The 20,557-nt window shown below is 37.0% G+C and overlaps 2 protein-coding genes across 3 annotated transcripts; one reads left to right on the top strand and one right to left on the bottom strand.

The window, feature by feature from the left end:
* LOC109227300 (transcription initiation factor TFIID subunit 12) lies at positions 3,945 to 12,927 on the top strand. Of its 2 annotated transcripts, XM_019392411.1 has the most exons (9): positions 3,945 to 4,700; positions 7,427 to 7,585; positions 7,741 to 8,238; positions 9,476 to 9,550; positions 11,098 to 11,176; positions 11,249 to 11,313; positions 11,446 to 11,481; positions 11,680 to 11,820; positions 12,617 to 12,927. In XM_019392411.1, the coding sequence occupies exons 1-8, from the start codon at positions 4,089 to 4,091 to the stop codon at positions 11,806 to 11,808; spliced, it is 1,653 nt and encodes a 550-aa protein (XP_019247956.1). In that variant the 5' UTR covers positions 3,945 to 4,088; the 3' UTR covers positions 11,809 to 11,820; positions 12,617 to 12,927. The 2 variants fall into 2 exon arrangements, with proteins under 2 accessions (XP_019247956.1, XP_019247955.1); XM_019392410.1 differs by having other exon boundaries at positions 11,680 to 12,927.
* Positions 17,484 to 18,035, bottom strand: LOC109228009. Its single transcript, XM_019393198.1, has one exon. It carries the CDS (start codon positions 18,033 to 18,035, stop codon positions 17,484 to 17,486), a length of 552 nt encoding a protein of 183 aa, XP_019248743.1.

Raw genomic sequence — 20,557 nt, 5'->3', positions numbered from 1 at the left:
AAGAAAGTAGATGCTGCAATTTCGGGAGGAAGAAGACATCAGCAATTTCAAGTTTTGTGCTGAGGGGTAATTTCGAGATTAAGAAAAATTATAAGGGATAAGAATGTAATATCCTTGGTCAAAGCAATATGGCTTTTAAGCCATTTAGAAAAAGTTGGGTTTACCCAACTTGTTGGTTTTGGCTTTTTTAAAGCAGATTTTAGCTTTTTTTAAGTCATTTGTCTAGTTTCCACACTTCCAGCCAAACAGGCTCATAGTCTTGGTTCTTAGTATATCATATCAAGAATGTAGTTTAGAATACTTTACACACTATTTCTGATTAATTCCAACTTTGGATTCAGTTTCTACTTTGTCTTTCATTGAGATGTCGAGCATTTTTGCTTTGAAAGCTCCGCTATTCTGAAAAGTGAGAAAGAATTTTTGAAATTCGATCAAATCGATCGAGAATCTCATCATATGTTAGGTGGGCCAACTGATCGACCGAGTTGGGTTGGGCGTCCCTGTAATGACCTAGTCTGTCGTCCTGAGAGTTATAGCCCATTTCTCCCTTCTATGCTTATTTATGTGTTTTCCAGCTGTGTTCAGTTGTATCGAGTTGGTAGGTTTGGGTTCGGAGTAGTTTTGGAGTGAAATGAACACTTAGTCTCTTAGTTAGATAGTTAAGTTAGAAAAGTCAATCGGAAGTTGACTTATGAGTAAACGAATTCGGATTTGGATTTTTATGATTCGATTAGCTTCATTGGGTGATTTTAGACTTAGGAGTGTGTCCGGAATGTAATTTGGAGGTCCGTGGTAGAATTAGGCTTGAATTGGCGAAAGTTGGAAGTTTAGAAGTTCTTAGGCTTGAATTCGAGGTTGATTTGGTGTTTTGGTGTTGTTTTGGGTGTTCCGGAGGTTCGACTAAGTTCGGGAAGTGATATATGACTTGTTGGAATTATTGGTTGAAGTCCCGAGCGCCTCGGGTGAGTTTCGGATAGGTTTGGGTTGTGTTGCGCTCGTTTTTCTTATGTTTCGACGCCGTTTCTTCAAGCATAAATGATATCATATTGAACAAACGAGCTCCTATTTCTTTTTTGATTGAAGCGTTAGATCCGTATCGTAATTACGGACCTATAGCAAAAAGAATCGTTGAATTTGGACATCATATGAGGATTTTATGGTCATTTTACTAAGAATTAGGTTGTCAGACTTTTCAGATTAATTACGAATTGCCACTGACGGCGTAATTAAAAATCAGCACTATTTGCAAATATTGAAACCAACATATCTCCTTCATTATAATGTCAAATTGAGTAATTCAAAAGCCTAACTTGACTAGAATTTCACAAGGAATCCATTGGAGGCATAAAAAGCGAGTTTTGGAATTGTTTGGCACGAGAAACGAGGCAGAATAGCTAGCAAAAAATATACTATAAAATAAGGGTTTGTTCATTCGGTCATATTTTGAGTTGGGGAGCTCGGATTTGGGCGATTTTGGAGGCGATTTTCACCATAGAGATTGGGGTAAGTGTTCTCTACTCGGTTTTGGTTATATTTCATGAAACCATCTTCGTTTTTGGGATTTGATTGATGATTTCAAAATGAAATTGAGGGAGTTAGGGTTTGAGTTTTGGAGAGTTTTAAGTGAGGATTTGAGGGACCAAAAGGAGTCCGATTTTGATAAATTTTATATGGTTAGACTCGGGAGAGGACGAGGTTTATTATTCTATCATTTTTGACTGGTTTTGAGACGTGGGTCCGGAGCCCAGGTTTTGGCTGATTTTGGATTTTTGGCCTATTTTTGTAGTTTTTATTGTGGAATTCGATTCTCTAGCCATGTTGATAATATTATTTTGGTTTTGGTTAGATTCGGAGCTTTTTGGAGACCGAATCTAGAGACGAGGGCATTCCAGAGTAGGATTTTACGCTGTTAAGGTAAGTAACAATTTTAACTCTAGCTTTGAGGGTATAAACCCGGAGAGTTTGATATTATGTGATTGTTTGGAGGTGATACCCACGCTAGGTGATGGGCGTGTGGGTGTACGCCTCGAGGGATTGAGACTTGGTCCGTCCTGTGAGGCCTAATGGCCATCATCTGTGATTACGTAGTTACTTGTTGTTGAACTTGTCTGCCTTCATGTTAGAGATCATGCTTAGGCTTTATTCATGCTTACATTATTTGTACTCAGTCATAGGAATTATTGTACATGTTTACCTCAGTTTCTATTATTTGCTAATATGCTGTGATACTTGATGTGGGCTGTGTCCCCTTATTTGTTGATGATGGTAAGGCTAGTGAGGTCCATGATTGAGTGAGAACGATGGCCTGATTGTGAGGATATTATACCATAGCGCGTGAGTTGACCGTGCGGGTCCAGGTATTAATACCATAGCGGGTGAGTTGTCCGCGTAGCACGTGAGTTGACCGTGCGGATCCAGGTATTGATATGATGGCCTGGTTGTGAGGATATTAATACCATAGCGCGTGAGTTGTCCGCGTAGCACGTGAGTTGACCGTGCGGGTCCAGGTATTTATACCATAGTGCGTGAGTTGTCCGCGTAGCACGTGAGTTGACTGTGTGGATCCAGGTATTGATATGATGGCACGTGAGTTGTCCGTGCTTAGCACTTGGACTTTGGGAGCCCCTCCGGAGTCTGTACACACCCCCAGTGAGCATAGAGTGTTGAGTGTATTGAGTGTTGAGTGCTGAGTGCGAGTGCTGAGTGATGGAGTGAGATTGCTGTGAGGTTGCATTTACTTTTGGTGTTGCTGCATTTATCTGTTAAATTTTCTTTGTGGCACTTACTGAGTCATGTAATTTACCTGTTTATTTTTAAATTGTGAAAATAAATAATTGGACTGTTTTACTTAGCTCGTCACTACTGCTCAGTTCCTTAGTTGTTTCTGTTACTATTGAGGTGGTTGTACTCATACTACACCTGCACTTTATGTGTAGATCCAGGTGAGTTAGAGTGCGACGATCGCTGGGTTCAGGCCGGCTATCTGTGGAGATTTCAAGGTAGCTGCTAGTGTCCGCAGGACCTTGTTACTCCTCTTGTCATTTCTTCTTTTGGACAGTCAGATGGTTTATATATCTTAGTTTATAATTTTAAACGCTCTTGACTTAGTGACACCCTGATGTTTGGGACTCGTTTCCGTATTTTATATTATTTATATTTAGAGTTGGTTTAGTTTATCAGGAATTAAATTATTGGAAATATTTTATTAAATTCTTATAATCAAATTAGAAGTAATATTTTCGGAAGTAGGCTTGCCTTGTAACACGATAGACGCCATCACGACCATGGTTAGATTTTGGGTCTTGACAGTCCCACGACAGGGCTACTCGCTTTTCATGAATGTGTCTTCCCCTATGCTTATGTGAGTTTTACTCGCCTTTTATTCTGCTTTCTTCTGTCCAGTAACGCTAGTATTATTCTCGTATTTTCTTATTCTTAGATCTCTATTACTACATAATATTTTTTCTGCTTTAATTTTTTTATTATCTTGTTATTATTACCGCTTCATTTTTCATGACTTCTTCACTACTATAGTTTCTTTCCTATGCTGTTATTACTGATCTAATTGTCGATGAAATAAGTGCAATTTTTATAGATCAAAGTTCAAATCTTACGAGAAATAAAAATATTGGTGATTTCTTCTCATTTATTTAGCTGTACTATACTATTTGATGCTCGCATTGATTATATTACATTACTCGCCGTGCAAAGGGTGTCTTAACTTACTAAATAAGGTGATTTTTTTTAAAGCGACATTCTCCCTACTATCTATCTTTAACTAAATTATGGAACTTTCTTTGGAGCTACGAAACTCAAGAGTTTATTATTAATAACTTTTATACCAATTTTTAAGTGAATGAGATCGATAACGGTCTCAGTTGGAGATGAGATTGCACGTGTTTATAAATTGAACAAGATTCAAGCTAGGGAAATAGTTGAATTTGCCAAACATTTATGAATTTGCCAATTCTCATCTCAGCTTAAATAAGTGAGATTAAATTGTTAACCTTATATTAACCAGCTTAATCATTTATATATAATCGTTTCCCCTCTATTAATCATAGGAAATCAAGAAAATAATCATTCCAATGGAGCAAACTCAACAACCGCCGACACCGCCGCCGCCAACTCAGTCGCCGTCGACGTCCACTTCACAGCCAACTGAACAACAACAACAACAGCTTCAACCACCATCTCCACCTCCACCACCTTCGTCCTCCGCCGCCGCAACCAGTCAACTCCCGTCTACTACAACAACCACTACCTCAGTAGTACAATCACAATCACCCCAAAACCTAAACCCTACTACCACCACTATCACCGCTACCACTACCGCCGCAACCGCAGCTGCCACATCTACTCAACAGCAAAACCCTTTAACACCCACTTTACAAAATGCTCAAACAAGACAACCTTTTAACAGGCCATGGCAACAGCCTTCACCTTTTCAACACTTCTCTTTACCTCCTCCGCCACCACCGCCGCCACCTCACTCGTCATCATCATCATCTTCGATTACTTCTTCGTCTTCGTCGGGTGCTATGCAAAACCCTAGAGGAGTTGGAGGAATGGCCATGGGAGTACCTGCTCATCACCCTCCTACCTCTTTCTCCTCAATGACTCCGCCCTCGCCTTCTTTTGGGCAGCAATTTGGTCGCAATTTGCCTGATTCTTCTGCTCCCACCTCAACTACGTCACAGGTATTATTCAATCTTCACCTTCTTATTATTCTCTTAGTTCCAATTTATGTGATTGAGTTTGACTCGAAATGGACTTTAAGAAAGAAATTACTAAAAATTTTGAAATTTGTTATCTTAAACATGTCATAACATCTGTACGGCTATAAAAGCTTCTCGTTAAGGGTCAAATGGAAACTTTAAACTTAAATTGTTAGTTTGTATAGAAACGTGTCATGCTTTCTGGAACGGACTAATAAAAAATAGTGTCATGTAAATTCGATGCATCCTTTTCCTATGTGTATGCAATTTCAATTAATTTTTTTGTGTACTAGATCGTTTTAGTTCTTGGAAAAGCAACAAGTTTGCAATTGCAGCCTAATTATAAACTAATCCACTGGGAGTAGGTCCTGAAGATCATTTGTGATATTTAAACAAGAGAAGCTAAGTAGTAAAATTACTGAAGAAAGATTAGGGGAGCATCCAAGCATGTGGCTTAGGGGTGGATAAAGAGAAATGAAGACCATGAAAGATCAAAGTTTAAATCCCATCAAAGGCAAAAAAGTTGCACAAAGTTACCCGATGAGATGCGTGCAAACTGGTGTGCTACGTCTAGAGTTCAAACAATTTGCTATAACCATATTAAATTCATATCATTGGGTAATAGAGAATCAAATTTGAGACTTTAACATATGAAGGTGTAAGGGCTGATGTAGTCAAATGAATCAAGGCATTGGATTGTGAATCCACCATGTAGGGTCCAGTCTTAGCCGTTCGTCCACTTTTTATTGTGGAGACAATATAAAGTACTATCATTAGTTGCATTGGAAAGAGCCTAACATTACTAAGTTAAGAGATAATTGACTACGCCATGATGTTTGGGTCGTATATATACATATTATTTATATGGAGTTGGGTTTCAAGAAAAAAATTGTTACTCTCTTGTCCCTCCTGTCCTTTTTATATGTCACTTTAGCCAAAAAAAATTGTTCCATAGCATTTAATGCTTTAAGATAACCAAGAAGGCATTAACATATTTTTTCCAATTCTACCCTTACTACTCCAAGAAGGCATACAATCATAATTGCTTATTCTTTTAACGAAGAAATCATGCTAATTTAATTGAATACCCCAAATGATTAATGCTATTAAACAATTTTTTAATGGGTATGTGAAAATTTAAATGATAAACAAATATGACCAGAGTACTAAATAGTAGGACAAATAGATAACAATTCAGGATGCATGATTAAGTATTCCGAATCGCTGTTAAAACACCGAAACATAATTCACGAACTGTTAGGTGATTTTTGGATCTTGGTTATTCCTGTTTATGTGGCTGGGTCTACTTAATTGAATTATGAATATGGTTATTTGAGTTGGGTGTTTCGGTTGTGATGGGGTTGCATCAGAGAGCAACCCTTAGCATGTTTTTGTTTTCATTGGCGACGGATGCATTAACGCGACACATTCAAGGGGAAATGTCGTGGTGTATGTTATTTGCGGATGATATAGTTCTGATTGACGAGACTCGATGAGGTGTTGACGACAGACTGGAGGCAGACTTTTGAGTCTAAAGATTTCAAGCTGAGCAGGACCAAGACGGAGTACTTGGAGTGCAAATTTAGCGAAGTTACCCAGGAAGCGGACATGGGTGTAAGGCTTGATACACAGGCCTTCCCCAGGAGAGAGAGTTTCAAGTACCTTGGATCTATAATACAAGGTAACGAGGAGATTGATGAGGATGTTACGCACCGTATCACAGCAAGATGGAGGAAGTGGAAGCTCGCTTACGGTGTCTTGTGTGATAAGAATGTGCCGCTGAGACTTAAAGGTAAGTTCTACAAGGTAGTAATTAGACCAACTATGTTGTATGGAGCAGAGTGTTGGTTTGTCAAGAACTCTCATGTCCAGAAGATAAAAGTAACTGAGATGAGGATGTTAAGGTGGATGCGTGGGCATACCAGGTTAGATAAGATTAGGAATGAAGTTATTCGGGATATGGTGGGAGTGGCCCATGTGGAGGATAAGATGCGAGAGGTGAGGTTGAGATGGTTCGGGCATGTTAAAAAGAGAAGTATAAAAGCCCAGTTAGAAGGTGCGAGAGGTTAGCCTTAGTGGGTATCATGCGGGTAGAGGTAGGCCTAAGAAGTCCTGGGGAGAGGTGATCAGGCGGGGTAGAGGTAGGCCTAAGAAGTCTTGGGGAGAGGGTGATCAGGCGGGACATGGCGCAGCTGGAGCTGACTGAGGACATGGCCCTAGATAGAAGGGTGTGGATGTCGAAGATTAGGGTAGAAGGCTAGTAGGTAGTCGAATGTTTCTCTTTGTCTTAGTTTACTAGCATTAGTGTTGGTATGATATCCTTTTATTCATTGATTGATATTAGTACCTAGAGTGTAGCTGCTTTCTTGGCTTCGCTCTTACTTTTTTCTTTTTGTTATTCCTACTTGTTGCCATTATTTTTTTCATCCTTTCTCTGGCCGAGGGTCTATCGGAAACGGGCTATCCACAAAGGAATAGGTTGGAATGTTGATATATACCGTCTTTCAGAGGCTCTGTCCTTCCAGGGTAGGGGTAAGGTTGCGTACATCTTACCCTCCTCAAACTCTACTCGTGGGAAATTACTGGGTTTGTTGTTGTTGTTGATGAGTTGGGTGCTTCGGTACTTCATACTTTTTGTGTGCATTTACGCCCCTGTGTTCTTGCTTTACATTCTGTATTGGATATTAAATGATTCTTATTGTCTGTAGGTGAGGCAGCAAATACAAGGAATGCATGGGATGGGAATGATGGGGTCGCTTGGTTCAACTTCACCAATGCGGCCAGCAGGGGTTCCTCAGCAGCTGAGACCTGTCGCTTCTTCTCTTAGACCTCAGACGAGCATCGGTAGTCAGTCTGCTGCTACACAGGTTAGTATTTCCTTGCAAGATAGAAACATTTCTTTGTATGCCCTTTTCTACTATTTGGTTGTTTATGTTCAGATTGTGCTTGTAGATCATTATTCACATGGTTTTTGGCTGTAAAATATTGAGGTTTTCTGTTTCTTTTTCATTTACCCTTGCAGAATTTTCAAGGCCATGGCATGCTGAGAGTTCAGTCAGTGGGATTACCTTCTTCCCAATTGCATACTATGTCTCAAAGTCCAAGGGCCCAGAATCAGCCATGGTTATCTTCAGGAGCACAAGGAAAACCCCCTTTGCCAACACCATCACTAAGGCCTCAAATTAGCCCTCAGATTTTGCATCAAAGGTCCCATATTCTTTCGCAGCATCAGCATACTGTTACTACCTCATCCTCTGCCCAACAGTCACAGCTTTCAACCTCAAGTCAATCCCAAGATCATTTGGGACAACAGACGCCCCCATCGAGGATCCCACAATCATTATCTAATCAGCCACTTGCCAGGGGGCAGGCATTGGGAGTACAGAGACCTTCATCTCATGCATTGATGCAATCCGCTATGGTCAAGCCAGGACCTCCTAGTAAGGCTACCACTTTAGAGACGGAAGAACCTTGTACTAGGATTCTAAGCAAGAGAAGCATCCAGGAGATTCTGACCCAGGTTACTGTGGACATGCTAAACTCATTGTTTCTACATTTTTGTGCATTTTCCACGATCCACCTGATTTAAAGAATCCTTCTTTCTTGAAGTTATTCCTGTATATACTGATTTAATTTGAAGGAGAATATATATGTTCAAAGCTTTAATGTCTTCATTATATTGGCATGTAGCTCATAGCTGGATCACTTCACAATGTTATAATTCCTGCAAAGGATGAGGACCTTCCACCGCAAATTACTTTGCATTTTTCTTGTTTGGTTTTCTTCTAATTAGTTAGTTCTGGTCTTGGAGTCCCGTGAGATTAATGGTTTTGAAATTTGTGTTGAAGTAAGATTGTTAAATGTCAGTTGATAGGATGAGGTGCATTGTGTTGAGAATGCAGCAGTACTAGGTTGTCAGTGATTGGGAAGTTATAATCAGTGTTATCAAGGCTCAAAACATGTTGAGCACATCGCCTCGCTTCGCGTGCGCTTTAGTGTTGTCGTCAAAGCTCTAAGGCGTACTTTTCTTTGACAATGAGCGTAATCCTAAAAAGGCTGCACTAAACAATTGATATTTTACTTTATCGTAAATTTTCTTCAATTTCCTTGTCCATATATTTGGTATTCATTCTTATAGATATTGGTCTTGAATTACACATACATATTTGTAGTTTTTCTCCATTTGTGCCTTTCTTCATTAAAGCCTATGCTTTATTTGCGCTTTGCGCTTAAAGCTCCAACAGACCTTAGAGCTTTTTGCGCTTTTCGCCTTTAATAACATTGGTTATAATATTAACTAGATGATGTAGCTCCCGATAGAAAAGGATTGCACTTACAGTTACTTTTTCTTCATCTTATCCTTCAGTTTAAAATTAAGTCTTATCTTTATAGTTAAAAAAATATGGTTTAGTTTACTTTTATCATTTTAGGTAGATATGGAGGTGGAGAAACCGCTAGGGGCTTTTGCCACAGGTGAAGGTTTTGGTAAGAGGTCCAGTTTTGGCCTCATTTTTGCCAAAATAACCTCTTAAAGGTATAAGGTAGGGAAGAACAGGAGGGCAATCTTATTGAATTTTGAGGTGTATAAATATACTAATAGCAGCCTTGTCATTCATTGTCAACTTGGAAAGTGAACAAAACCTCTCTTAACATGATGTCCTCTTTGTCTCTCCTGCTCTTCGATTTTGGTACCGAGTATCTGTGTATTCTCTTTGCCTTTATGATGCAATTGCTTGACCTGCATTTGTCCTTGACAGATTGATCCATCAGAGAAATTGGATGCTGAAGTTGAAGACGTCCTTGTTGATATAGCAGGGGAATTTGTGGAATCTGTAAGTTCGTGTTCTACTTGTTTCACACTGAAACATCACTTTCAATTTGATATCTCACCTGACATTCTGATAGGTTAGGAGTTGCTATATTGTAGCTTATTCTCAGGAGAATTCTGGTGGGGTCAAGGTTTGGCCTTGCTTTGATAGGATAAAGCTAGCTCTTCTGTTGTCGTAGATAATGCCATTACTTTTCAGTTTTACTATTCTGTCCAGCTTAATGTGGTAAGCTCAGGGTTATTTATCTCAAAAATAGAAAAGAAAAGTAGGGTAAGCTCAGGGGTATGGTGGTTTCATTTATAGCTTACTTCCTGGTAAGTACAAGAAAGGTTGAAATTGCTACTTGAATTTGTAAATACTACTATTTTCTTCCTAGATTAACTCAATGAATTCTAGGATGCAGGAAATAGAATTTGCTTTTAGATCTTACTATTCTACATAAAGTTGTTTCCTACAATGAAACCGATGTTCTTAGTTTTAAGGATAATTTCAAATCATGGTCCAATTTTCATTTAAGTTCTTATTTTATTTATGATATGTCTCTTCCCATGCAGATCAGTGGCTTTTTATCTCTTCCAGTTGGATATTTTGCTTTGTTTGAAGTGTAACTTTATGTAAATGTCAAGCGATTTAGAAGGTCATTTCATTTAGCTATATTATATGTAGTTCTATAAACCTAAAGAGGGTACAGAGGAGGAGCTGGGGAAAATGGGTGTAGTCTATCTTCAAAAAAGCCCTCCCATATTTGTCAGTTTCGGTTTCTTCTGGAGAAAAGGGATTCATGCGACATACTCTCTCTGTTCCAATTTATGCGGCGGTGTTTGACTCGGCACAAGAATGAAAGGAAGACTTTTGAAACTTATGCTCTAAAACAAGTCATAGATATTTGTGCGGCTATAAATCATCTTATTAAGGGTAAAATAGGAAGATTAAAGCTAAATTGTTTTTTTAATAAGGAAGCATGAGATTCTTTTTGGGACAGACTAAAAAGAAAAACATGACACAAATATTGGGACAGAGTGAGTAATGGATATCAGTATCTAGTATTCTACGGTTCTCCTAAAAAGTTGTGGCAGGAATTTAAAGAGGGTTGGGGGTTGAGTGTAAGAAAGAAGAAAAATACACTGGAATAAGGGAGGGAGTATTTGCTCGCGGGGTGAGTGTAGCTAATGGATGTAGAGCAAATACTGGAGTGGCAATCTCAGCTCAAGTAGGTTATGTGTATTCAGACTCATTATTGAACAGCGGAGTTTTGTAAACTGAAGAGAACCTTAACCCCACCTTTGAGCGTGGGGTGGCCTAGGGTAGAAGAAAAGGGAAGGCCGATCTATCCACGGGTTTCTAAGATTCAAAATAGGAGCTCTACAATGAGCTGCCGCTCATTCTAAACCACAGCATGTTTACATCAAAGTTTTAGATATTTTGTGGGTGATTAAGTTGTTAAAATCAAAATCACTTTGGACCTGTATAACCTCCAGGAAAATGAGAAATCTGTTTTAACAGTGCTCCTCATTTATTCACTGGTTCTTAACTACTTTGTGCTTGACCAGATTACCACATTTGGCTGTTCGTTGGCCAAGCATCGAAAATCCAATACTTTGGAAGCAAAGGACATCCTTCTGCATCTTGGTAAGTTACCTTCTATTCCTGACTGGTCCAGCAATATGCAGTACCTAACCTATTATAGAATCTTTGGTTCAGAAAGGAATTGGAACATGACCCTCCCAGGTTTTAGTGGGGATGAGATCAGGACCTACAAGAAGCCGGTAAGTTAATAACTGCTTTATTCTGAAAGCATAACTTCAAAAGTAGATTTTTCCGAGAAGGTACATTCTTGTGATGTTATCTTTAATCGGATCTGTTATGGTTATTTGATTGTTTCTATTGTGGTTTCTCAGTTTACAAGTGACATCCACAAGGAGAGAATTGCAGCGGTAAGTCAATTTTTTTTACTTCCCCCTGTTTGTCCCACAAAAAGTTCCGAAGTATGTTCATATCCCCAAACAGAAGTGAGGTGTTTGGGTGTGATTGGTTTTGTGAGAAGTTAATGTGACATATATATAGGTCAACTTGTTAAATGGTGTGGTTTCTGGTTGCTATTGTTTGCTGACTGGTCGTCATTCTTTTGGCAGATAAAGAAATCTGCTCTAGCTGCCGAGATGATAAATGCAAAGGGCTCAGCACAAGCTGGTGGGGGTATGAAAGGCCATTTGGCAAAGGGTGCAGCTAATATTTTGGGTTCCCCTGATGCCAAGACATGAGAACTGCCTTAGGTACTGCCTCAAAGAGAGCTATGTTGAAAACCAAAACCAGGAGAATTGATCTAATGAATATATTACTGACTCCATAGTAAAATTTGGACTAAATCTTTTTACTGCCATCTCAAATTAAAATCCTTAGTATGGGTACTGAGAAAAGTCTGAAAATGGAGTATTTACTTTTGAGCTTGGAATGGGGAACATGTGGGACTGGTAACTCACTCGAGATTTTCTAGGATTTGATTAGAAAAGAAGTTTACAGAGAAAAAGACAAGGGGATAGTCTACCGTAATAACCTTGTGGTCAGAGGTTCAAGTCAGCAAGGGGGCATTGCAAGAAAGAACCACCTGTTGACTCATGGATTGGTGTTTTGGAGAGTAGGGTTTACCAAAAGTTGGGGAGGGGAGTAGTAGTACCTTAGCCAAATCTCACATTCGCGAAATATAGAAAAAATATTGGATATATAAGAAAGTAAGTCCGAGACACGTTTTAAAGCTGTGCTAGCTTAGACTCATATAGGTCACGGTTGCAAGTCGTGGAAGAACCTACTGATGCTTGCATTAGGTTAGGCTGTCTATATTATACTGTTTGGGGTGCGGTCTTATTCGGACCCTGCATGAATACGTGACACTCTGCATGCAGCCTTGGGTGATTGTGGGTCACACCTCAATGTTTGGTTGAGTTTAACAAACTTCAGTTACTTTTAGGTTTATCACATTTTTGAGAGATTCTATATCATACTTTAAGGAAGATTCTAAGTTCCCAAGAGGTGGTGTATGTTACATTAACTTGGGAAATATTCACATTGCAGAACACAGGGTTGGCAATATGAGGAAGCAAATCTCAGACTTAAATGACTGTTTGGAATTGGTCTAATTGATTTTTACTCAAAATGTAGTGGTGGTATTAGTGGATCAATCTTTAAACTTTGAAAATCAGCGTAAAAAGAATTTACTAATAAGCACTTCTGAGCGACAACTAGTGTGTTTTGACGAGAATTTGCTTTTGTGGAATACCTTTATGTTAAGAAGAACATGTCCTTGTTAAATATTTAGTCCTCATTTTTATCTTTTAGGTCTCTTCTCTCTTTCTTGGAAATCTAGTATTTGTGAGAACTTTCAATCTTGTACATATAAGCAACGAGATTCAACGTTGACCTTGAATCTGATTATAAGCAGGCAGGGCGGAAGCTATGTGTGGCCAAGGGTGGTCAACTAATCACACTTCCGCGGAAAATTATACTTTGTATAGGGTAAAATTCTTATTGATATAAAAGTACTTTGAACATCCTTGCATAGCCCCTCGTAAAGTCCGTTCAAATTTTGAGCACCCTTGCCATGGGTATTTTTTTCTTTTTTTTCTTTTCTTTTTGGGTTATACTTTAGAATCAGGGAAGCTTCCTCTTAAAGTAACAACACTAATAAGGAGGAGAGGACGAGGAGGAGCAGACAATGTTTTGTTTGAAGTTTGCCATCGCTGGCTACCAGTTAAATTAATTTAAAACATTGAATATATCTTAAATTCTAGGATAAACAAACAATAACATGCCCCGTATATTCCTATAGTGTGAGGTTTGAGAAGGGTAATGTATACGTTGACTTTATCCCTAACCTATGGAGGTAGAGAGATTGTTTTTGATAGGCCTTGGCTCAAGAAAAGCATTTCTCAATATTTTTTAACAAGAAAAAAAGAACAATAATGAAGAAGATATATTAAAAATATTGAAGACAAGAAAATTAATAACATCAAAATAACAAAGTAATACGAAGCCCGCATCAAGCGGAACAACAGGTAGTAATGAAAATTGAACAATAATAAAATACGTGGATAATAATAATACTGATATAAAAAATATGGAACAGATACGGTGTCCAAACTTGACTACCTACTAACCTTGTACGGTGTGGAATGGGCAGTTGGGAGGGTGGGTGGCGTAGAAAAATGAAAAAATAGAAATTTAAAATTGTTAATAAAAAAATAATATATTTTTGCGGGAGGGGGTGGAGTGGAGGGGTAGTAGGGTGGGTGGTAACGAAAAAATTGAAATTTGAAAAAAAAAAAAAACTTTTTTGGAGAGAGGGGGTGGGGTGGGTTGGTGAGGGTAGGGAAGGTTGAGAAGGAATTTTGGAAAATTTTTGCCCTTCTCTTGATAAGGAAAATATTTTCCTCCAATTGGAAGAAAATGAGTTCATAAGGAAAATGTTTTCCAAAATATTTAAGCCAACCAAACATAGGAAAATTGAAAAATATTTTCCGGAAAATGTTTTAATATATTTTTCAGCTTTAGTTTTTTTATTTATTGGTTTAAAGGTTCAAAATTTCACAAGTTCCAAAGTTATGAGTTCGGAGGTTTATGTGTTTTGAAGTTTACGGGTTTAGAAATTATAAAATTTACGGGTTAAAAATTCCGCGTTTCGAAAGTTTATGAAAAATGTAGGTTCGGAAGGTTGTCGGTTTGAAAGTTTATGGCTTCATGTTTATTATATCTAAATTATTTATGAATATTCTTGAGAAGTCATCTTACTTAATTTGCGTACCAAACACCAGAAAATGAATAAGATTACTACTTGTTTTCCAAGAAAATATTTTCCACGGAAAATATTTTCCGTTATACCAAACATACCCTAGAATTGTAAAATTTCGAAAAAAAAGTGAAATATTTTTCCAAGTGAATAGTATTTGAAAATTAGAGTTGTATTTAGACATGAATATAATTTTGGATTAATTTTGAATTTTTGCGAGTGATCTGAGTGAAAATTTTGAAAAATAACTTTTTGGAGTTTTTCAATTTTTTCGAAAAATTTCAAAATTCATCTTTAAGTGAAAATTAGAAATTTTATTGCCAAACACTAATTTCGAAAAAATAAATAAATATTTAAAATAAAATAAAAATTTATGGTCAAACGGGCTCTAAACATCAACCATCAAGTTTCCTATTGTGAATTATGAGCTAATCAGGGTTTAAGTTCTAACAGAAACAAAAATAAGAGGGGATTACATCTCATTTGTTTAACTTGCCTCGATCCATGAGCATGAAAAATTATTGAAATTATAATTCCAGGTCAAATCCATGTGCTATAACGTGCAATAATTTAATCCATGTCCTCTAACAACTTTTTATTAGTAAAATAATCACGAGTCGTTTCATTAACTTGAGTTTGATTCAACTAACATGTGGAGGATTTAATTGGGTCCAAAATTCTTTTTTTTTTTTTTGCATCAATATATTTTATCAAAGAAAATTAAATCAAAATCAAATCCAATTTTATTAAATTTATTAAACTAAATTGAATCTAGAGTTTTATTAATCGATATTTACAAGTAATTTAGTTTGGAGATGACAAATAGTGAGAGTTATGGGGTGAATTAAAAAGGAATGAAATTTCACCTTCTAAACGAGTTAACCAAAGAACATATGATGTGGTATAAACTCTCGTATGGAATATATAGGAAATGGGGAGAGCAAAGAAAATATTAAAATTAAGTATTACAAGGTAGTTTGATAGAAATCAACGTGGCCTCACACACAAGCGAAATCATGATTTTTGAAGTTTATGAGTTCAGGATTGAAAACAGTCGAATTCCTCGTGAATTCAAGTAAAGTTCACACGAGAGTGGAGAGAAAAAGAGCATGAGCTGAACAGAGAAATTTTATTAATATGTAATATCTGTACAAAATAATGTGAAACTCTATATTTATATTTTATACAGTGAATCGGGTTTAGTTAAATAAAACGAACCGAGCTACTAAGGAGGCTGCTTCAAGTGGGTCGCGTCTTCATTGGGCATGTGTATTGTTTCATGGGCTCCAACACCCCCTTCAAGCTGGAAGAGGAATCCATTCCAAGCTTGGAGATGAAGGCCTGTTGACTGCTACCCAAAAGGGGCTTAGTAAAAATGTTAACCAGTTGAGAATGAGTAAAAATAGAGTGTAGAGTGATGATCCCAGCTTTCAATGCATCCCGAACAAAGTGACAATCCACTTCAATATGCTTAGTACGTTCATGAAAAATGGGATTTTTGGCGATGTGTATGGCTCTATCACAAAAAATATCAACAGGGACAAGATCTGCCACACCAAGCTCACCCAAGAGACGAAGGACCTAAGAAACCTCAGCAACCAACAATCTAGATGCCCTGTACTCAGCCTCAGCAGAAGACAAAGCAATTGTGGGCTGTTTCTTAGACTTCCAGGCAATGGGGCAACCACCAAGAAATACAATAAGGCCACTAACAGACCATCGAGAATTAGCACGACTTGCCAAATCTGAATCACAGTAACCTTGGAGAGTAAAATCAAGAGAATTACATAACAACAAACCAAGTGAGGATGTACCAGCCAAGTACCTCAATACATGATAAGCAACATTCAAATGTCTAGTCGTGGGGCAGACATGTACTCGCTCAAATGTTGAACAGTGAATGATATGTCAGGTCTAGTATGTTGCAAGAAATTTAATTTCCCTATCAACCTTCTATAGATGGAGGGATCACGCAACAATTCTCCAGAATCAGCTGACAACTTAACATGAGGATCTAGGGGGGAAACAACAGGTGTGACAACAGAACAGTGGAACTCAGAAAGAAGTTCCACAAGGAACTTGTGTTGATTAACCAGAAAATCATTTGCTTGCTTTACAACTTCAAGTCCAAGAAAAAAATGAATTTCACCAAGATCTTTTATCTTAAACTGATCATCTAAAAACTGTTTCAAGGCAGCAATTTCACATAAATCATCCCCAGTCACCAATATATCATCAACATAAACAGCTACTATAGTCAAGGAATTCCCATGCAATTTTCGAAACAAAGAATAGTCATTAACACTAGGATGAAAACCCTTAACTGAAGAGCGGAGGACAGCTTCGCATACCGCTGTCTAGAAGCCTGTCTAAGACCATAAATGAATTTATTAAGCTTACAGGCAAAAGGAGTAGTAGAAGTAGAGGACCGAACAGTCAAACCAGGAGGTATTTTCATATACACCTCTTCATCAAGATACCCATGTAGAAAAGCATTGGTAACATCAAGTTGGAATACTGTCAAATGTCTCTTAGCTGCTATGGAAAGTAGGCATCTAATGGTGGTCAATTTGACCACCGGAGAGAAGGTTTCAGTAAAATCTACTCCTTCCTGTTGACTATCCCCTCTAATCACCAACATAGCCTTGTATCTTTCAATAGAACCATCTGCCCGCTGTTTTATCTTGTAAACCCATTTACAAGGTATAGCTTTCTTCCCTGATGGAAGAGGCATTATAGTCCAGGTGTTATTGGTATCTAAAGCTCGAAACTCCTTCATCATGACCTCTTGCCAAGAAGGATTAGACACAACTTGATGATAAAATTGAGGCACTAGTAAGTAATTAACATCAGAAGTGGGTAACACATTAGAACCAGAAACAGAGGTGCATACATAATCATCATTAAGATAAGCAGGAGTTTTGGAAGGCCTGCCAGATCTTCTAAGAGGAGTATTAATGTCACATGATGGAGCATTAGAAGTAGAAATAGAGGAAGATGTAGAAACAAGAATAGCATCAGGAAGATGAACATGCATTGGTACTTGAAATTTGAACTTCAGCTTAGCTTTCATCCTCAATCAGCATAGCATACACATTGTTAATATCAGGCAAAGGCTTCATTAGAAGAATGTTTCTCCTAACCCCAATGTAGGTTTCATTTAACCCCATCAAAAAATTGATGAACCTTTTGCTCTTCTTTTATCTTCCGAAAGGCCTCTTTACAACCACATGTACAGTCTGGATAAGTAATTGAATAAGCCAACTCATCCCAAAGCTTTTTAATGCGACTGAAATAGGAAGCAATGTTGGAAGACCCCTGGAAAATGGAAGCAAGGTCTTTCCTGATTTGAAACACCTTAGTCCCATTCGCTTTCTCATATCGTTGTTCGATTTCTTTCCAAAGTTTTTGAGCAGATTCTGTATACATCACACTCCCCCTAATCTCAGTGTCTAGACTATTTAGTATCCATACAGTCACCATGTCATTACAACGGACCCAGGATTCAAACAACACAGAGATTTCACTAGGTTTGGGTATTGTCCCATTGACTATCCCCAATTTATTTTTACATGATAATCCAATTAACATGCTTCGTCTCCAACCCCCAAAACTCGTGCCATTAAAGGTCTTTGTGACCAAAATTGTGCCAGGCAAATCAGACGGGTACTGATACGAAGGGTGTGATGGTTCAACAAAAGAAGACATAGTTGAGGTTGAAGAAGTAGCGGCAGTAGTAGTAGTGAAGGAATCGTCAAATAGGAGCCATTGATAGAAAGTTATGCAATTGAAAATTTAGGTTTGAACGAAATTTAGGCTTTCACAAATTTAGTCAATTTTCACAGCACTAACGAGAACAAAACAACTACCAATTGAAAACCAAAACTGGAAAAAAACACTTAGCTTCGAACCTTATGTCGAGACCGGAAAAAAAACTCAGCAAAAATGAACAGATCTGGCTAAAAACCAATGGAACCCCATCGGAAATGGAGCCTACGCCGTGAAAGCAACAGAACTCCACCAAATGAGAAAAAATTTGACGAAATCCCAGAACATCGACGGAATCAAACTCTAACCAAACTCAGCAAAGGTGCCATCGATCGATGCAGAAACACAAGATCTACGAGCTTACGTGCTTTGATACCATGAAAATAGTCGAATTCCTCATGACTTCAAGCAAAGTTCACACAAGAAACCCTAAGATAAAATGTCTGTATGGAGAGAAAAGAGCATGAGGTGAATAGAGAAATTTTATTAATATGTAATATCTGTACAAAATAATGTGAAACTCTATATTTATATTTTATACAGTGAACCGGGTCTAGTTAAATAAAATGAACCGGGCTACTAAGGAGGCTGCTTCAAGTGGGCAGCGTCTTCATTGGGCATGTGTATTGTTTCATGGGCTCCAACAAGGGTTTTAATCCTTCTAAATTAATTATGTTATACATATCCAATGAATTTCTTAAACAAATACAGATTTGACCAAAGTTACTGAATTCCGAACCTATAACCCACACGCTAGCTCTACCCTTGGCCGCACAGTACTGGCCTAGGTTAATTATACTTTTAAATTTTAATTATAATTAAGGGAGTAATAAAAAAAAAGTTAATTATACCCCCACTCTAGAATCGCATAGATGAACCTCTCAAAGTTATCACAAACATTCCCTAGTTTTAATCACTTTCATATAGGCTAGCTAATGAAATTTTAATTAGTCCAGCAGTTAACAAATTAAGGAGAGAAGGTGTTGAAACTATAATACTTTGATACTTAGTGTTTTATTAAAAAAAGTCGAAAATACTAAACTATTTTTAAACTAAATAATAAAAATAACTAAACTGAAAAAAGTAAGTTTTCCTTAGAAGCAGAAGTTAAAGCTGTTTATTCGGGACAAAAATAAGAAAATTATATTTAGTAAACTATCCCACAGCTACGGACAAATCTAAACTCATGCATCATCGAAAAACACATCTATAATCAAAATTTCATAAATTCCCCATTTTATTTTTTGATTTTATTTTTTATTTTTAAGTTCAATAAAATTGAAAACTTAATTAAAGTCTCAAATAATTTTTTAAATCACTTATCTATTTAAATAATATTAATTATAGAGTGAATCTTTATATATATATTTTTCGCTCAAAAATACTTTCATAAAGATTCTCCATAAATAAACTATTTTTATAATACTAATAAAAATGCTTCTCTAATAATGTCACCAAACACAAACTGCTATCATCCAAAAGTACTTTCTTTTTCTAAATTTCATTCGCTAAAATCACTTTTCAAAGTAACTATATTTTTAAATTTTGACCAAACATGCTAAGACGTAAGGGTGTACAAAGGAAATTGATAAATCGCACCAACCCGATAATCCGAGTCAAACCGAGGAAAAAAAAGGCGACTATGGTTTGGTGTTGGAAAAAAAACCCGACCATAATTGGTTTGGTTTGGATTTTAACTAAAGAAAGACAAACCGAAACCAAACAAATCCGACATTACATATATAGAAATTTTAGAAATATTTAATATATAAATATACTTATTGTGATGTAATTTATAAATATTTCTTAAACTTTTTCATAATTTTATCTTTTAAGGTATTATTATTTCAAGGTTGGACGTAGAACTTTTGAATCTTCCAATAAGTTTTATAGCCATTAATATTAGTAACTTAAATAATGCTAACAAAAGCCCAAACAAAAATCAAATCAATACTAATGCTAACAAAAGACATTCAATACAATACTAGGAACGACAATGTATTGAATATCTATTTTTTATTTTGCAATGATTTAGATAAAAATGCATAACCTATTTTTATTTTTGCTTTAGCGTTTAGTCATGTAATTAATACTCCCTTATTAGTCTACTTATTTTAGCATGACTTAGTACTTTTAGATTAATGTTTATTTTTATTATGGCTTTTTAATTAGAGATATTCATATTACATAATTTTATTGTCTTTATTGTTGTTTACCTCGAAAAATATGTGTAATAATTAAAGGTGATTTGTGGTTTAAAGATATGTGATTTATTCTAATACTAGTGAATATACAAGTAATATTAGGTTTAAGTAAGAAGAATTGATGAACCAAACCAGTGTTGTTAGAGCAACGGGGACCTCAAGCTCGATTATCTCGGGGGCCTCGAGGTGAGTTAAGATCAAATGAAGTATGAATAATAAAGTTGAAGAACAATTGTGGAGCACAATAAACGAGAAAGG

This window comes from Nicotiana attenuata, chromosome 6 (genome assembly GCF_001879085.1).
Source record: "Nicotiana attenuata strain UT chromosome 6, NIATTr2, whole genome shotgun sequence".
NCBI classification, from domain to species: domain Eukaryota; kingdom Viridiplantae; phylum Streptophyta; class Magnoliopsida; order Solanales; family Solanaceae; genus Nicotiana; species Nicotiana attenuata.
The sequence above is the reverse complement of the archived record's forward strand: the minus strand, read 5'-3'. Positions and strand labels throughout refer to the sequence as shown.

Bases quoted from the DNA above. Each gene is read 5' to 3' on its own strand.
- LOC109227300 (XM_019392411.1), top strand. From the start codon at position 4,089: ATGGAGCAAACTCAACAACCGCCGACACCGCCGCCGCCAACTCAGTCG. The intron at 9,551-11,097 runs GTAAGTTCGTGT...GTGCTTGACCAG, and splicing joins CAGGGGAATTTGTGGAATCT to ATTACCACATTTGGCTGTTC. The intron at 11,177-11,248 runs GTAAGTTACCTT...TCTTTGGTTCAG, and splicing joins GGACATCCTTCTGCATCTTG to AAAGGAATTGGAACATGACC.
- LOC109228009 (XM_019393198.1), bottom strand. From the start codon at position 18,035: ATGTCTTCTTTTGTTGAACCATCACACCCTTCGTATCAGTACCCGTCT.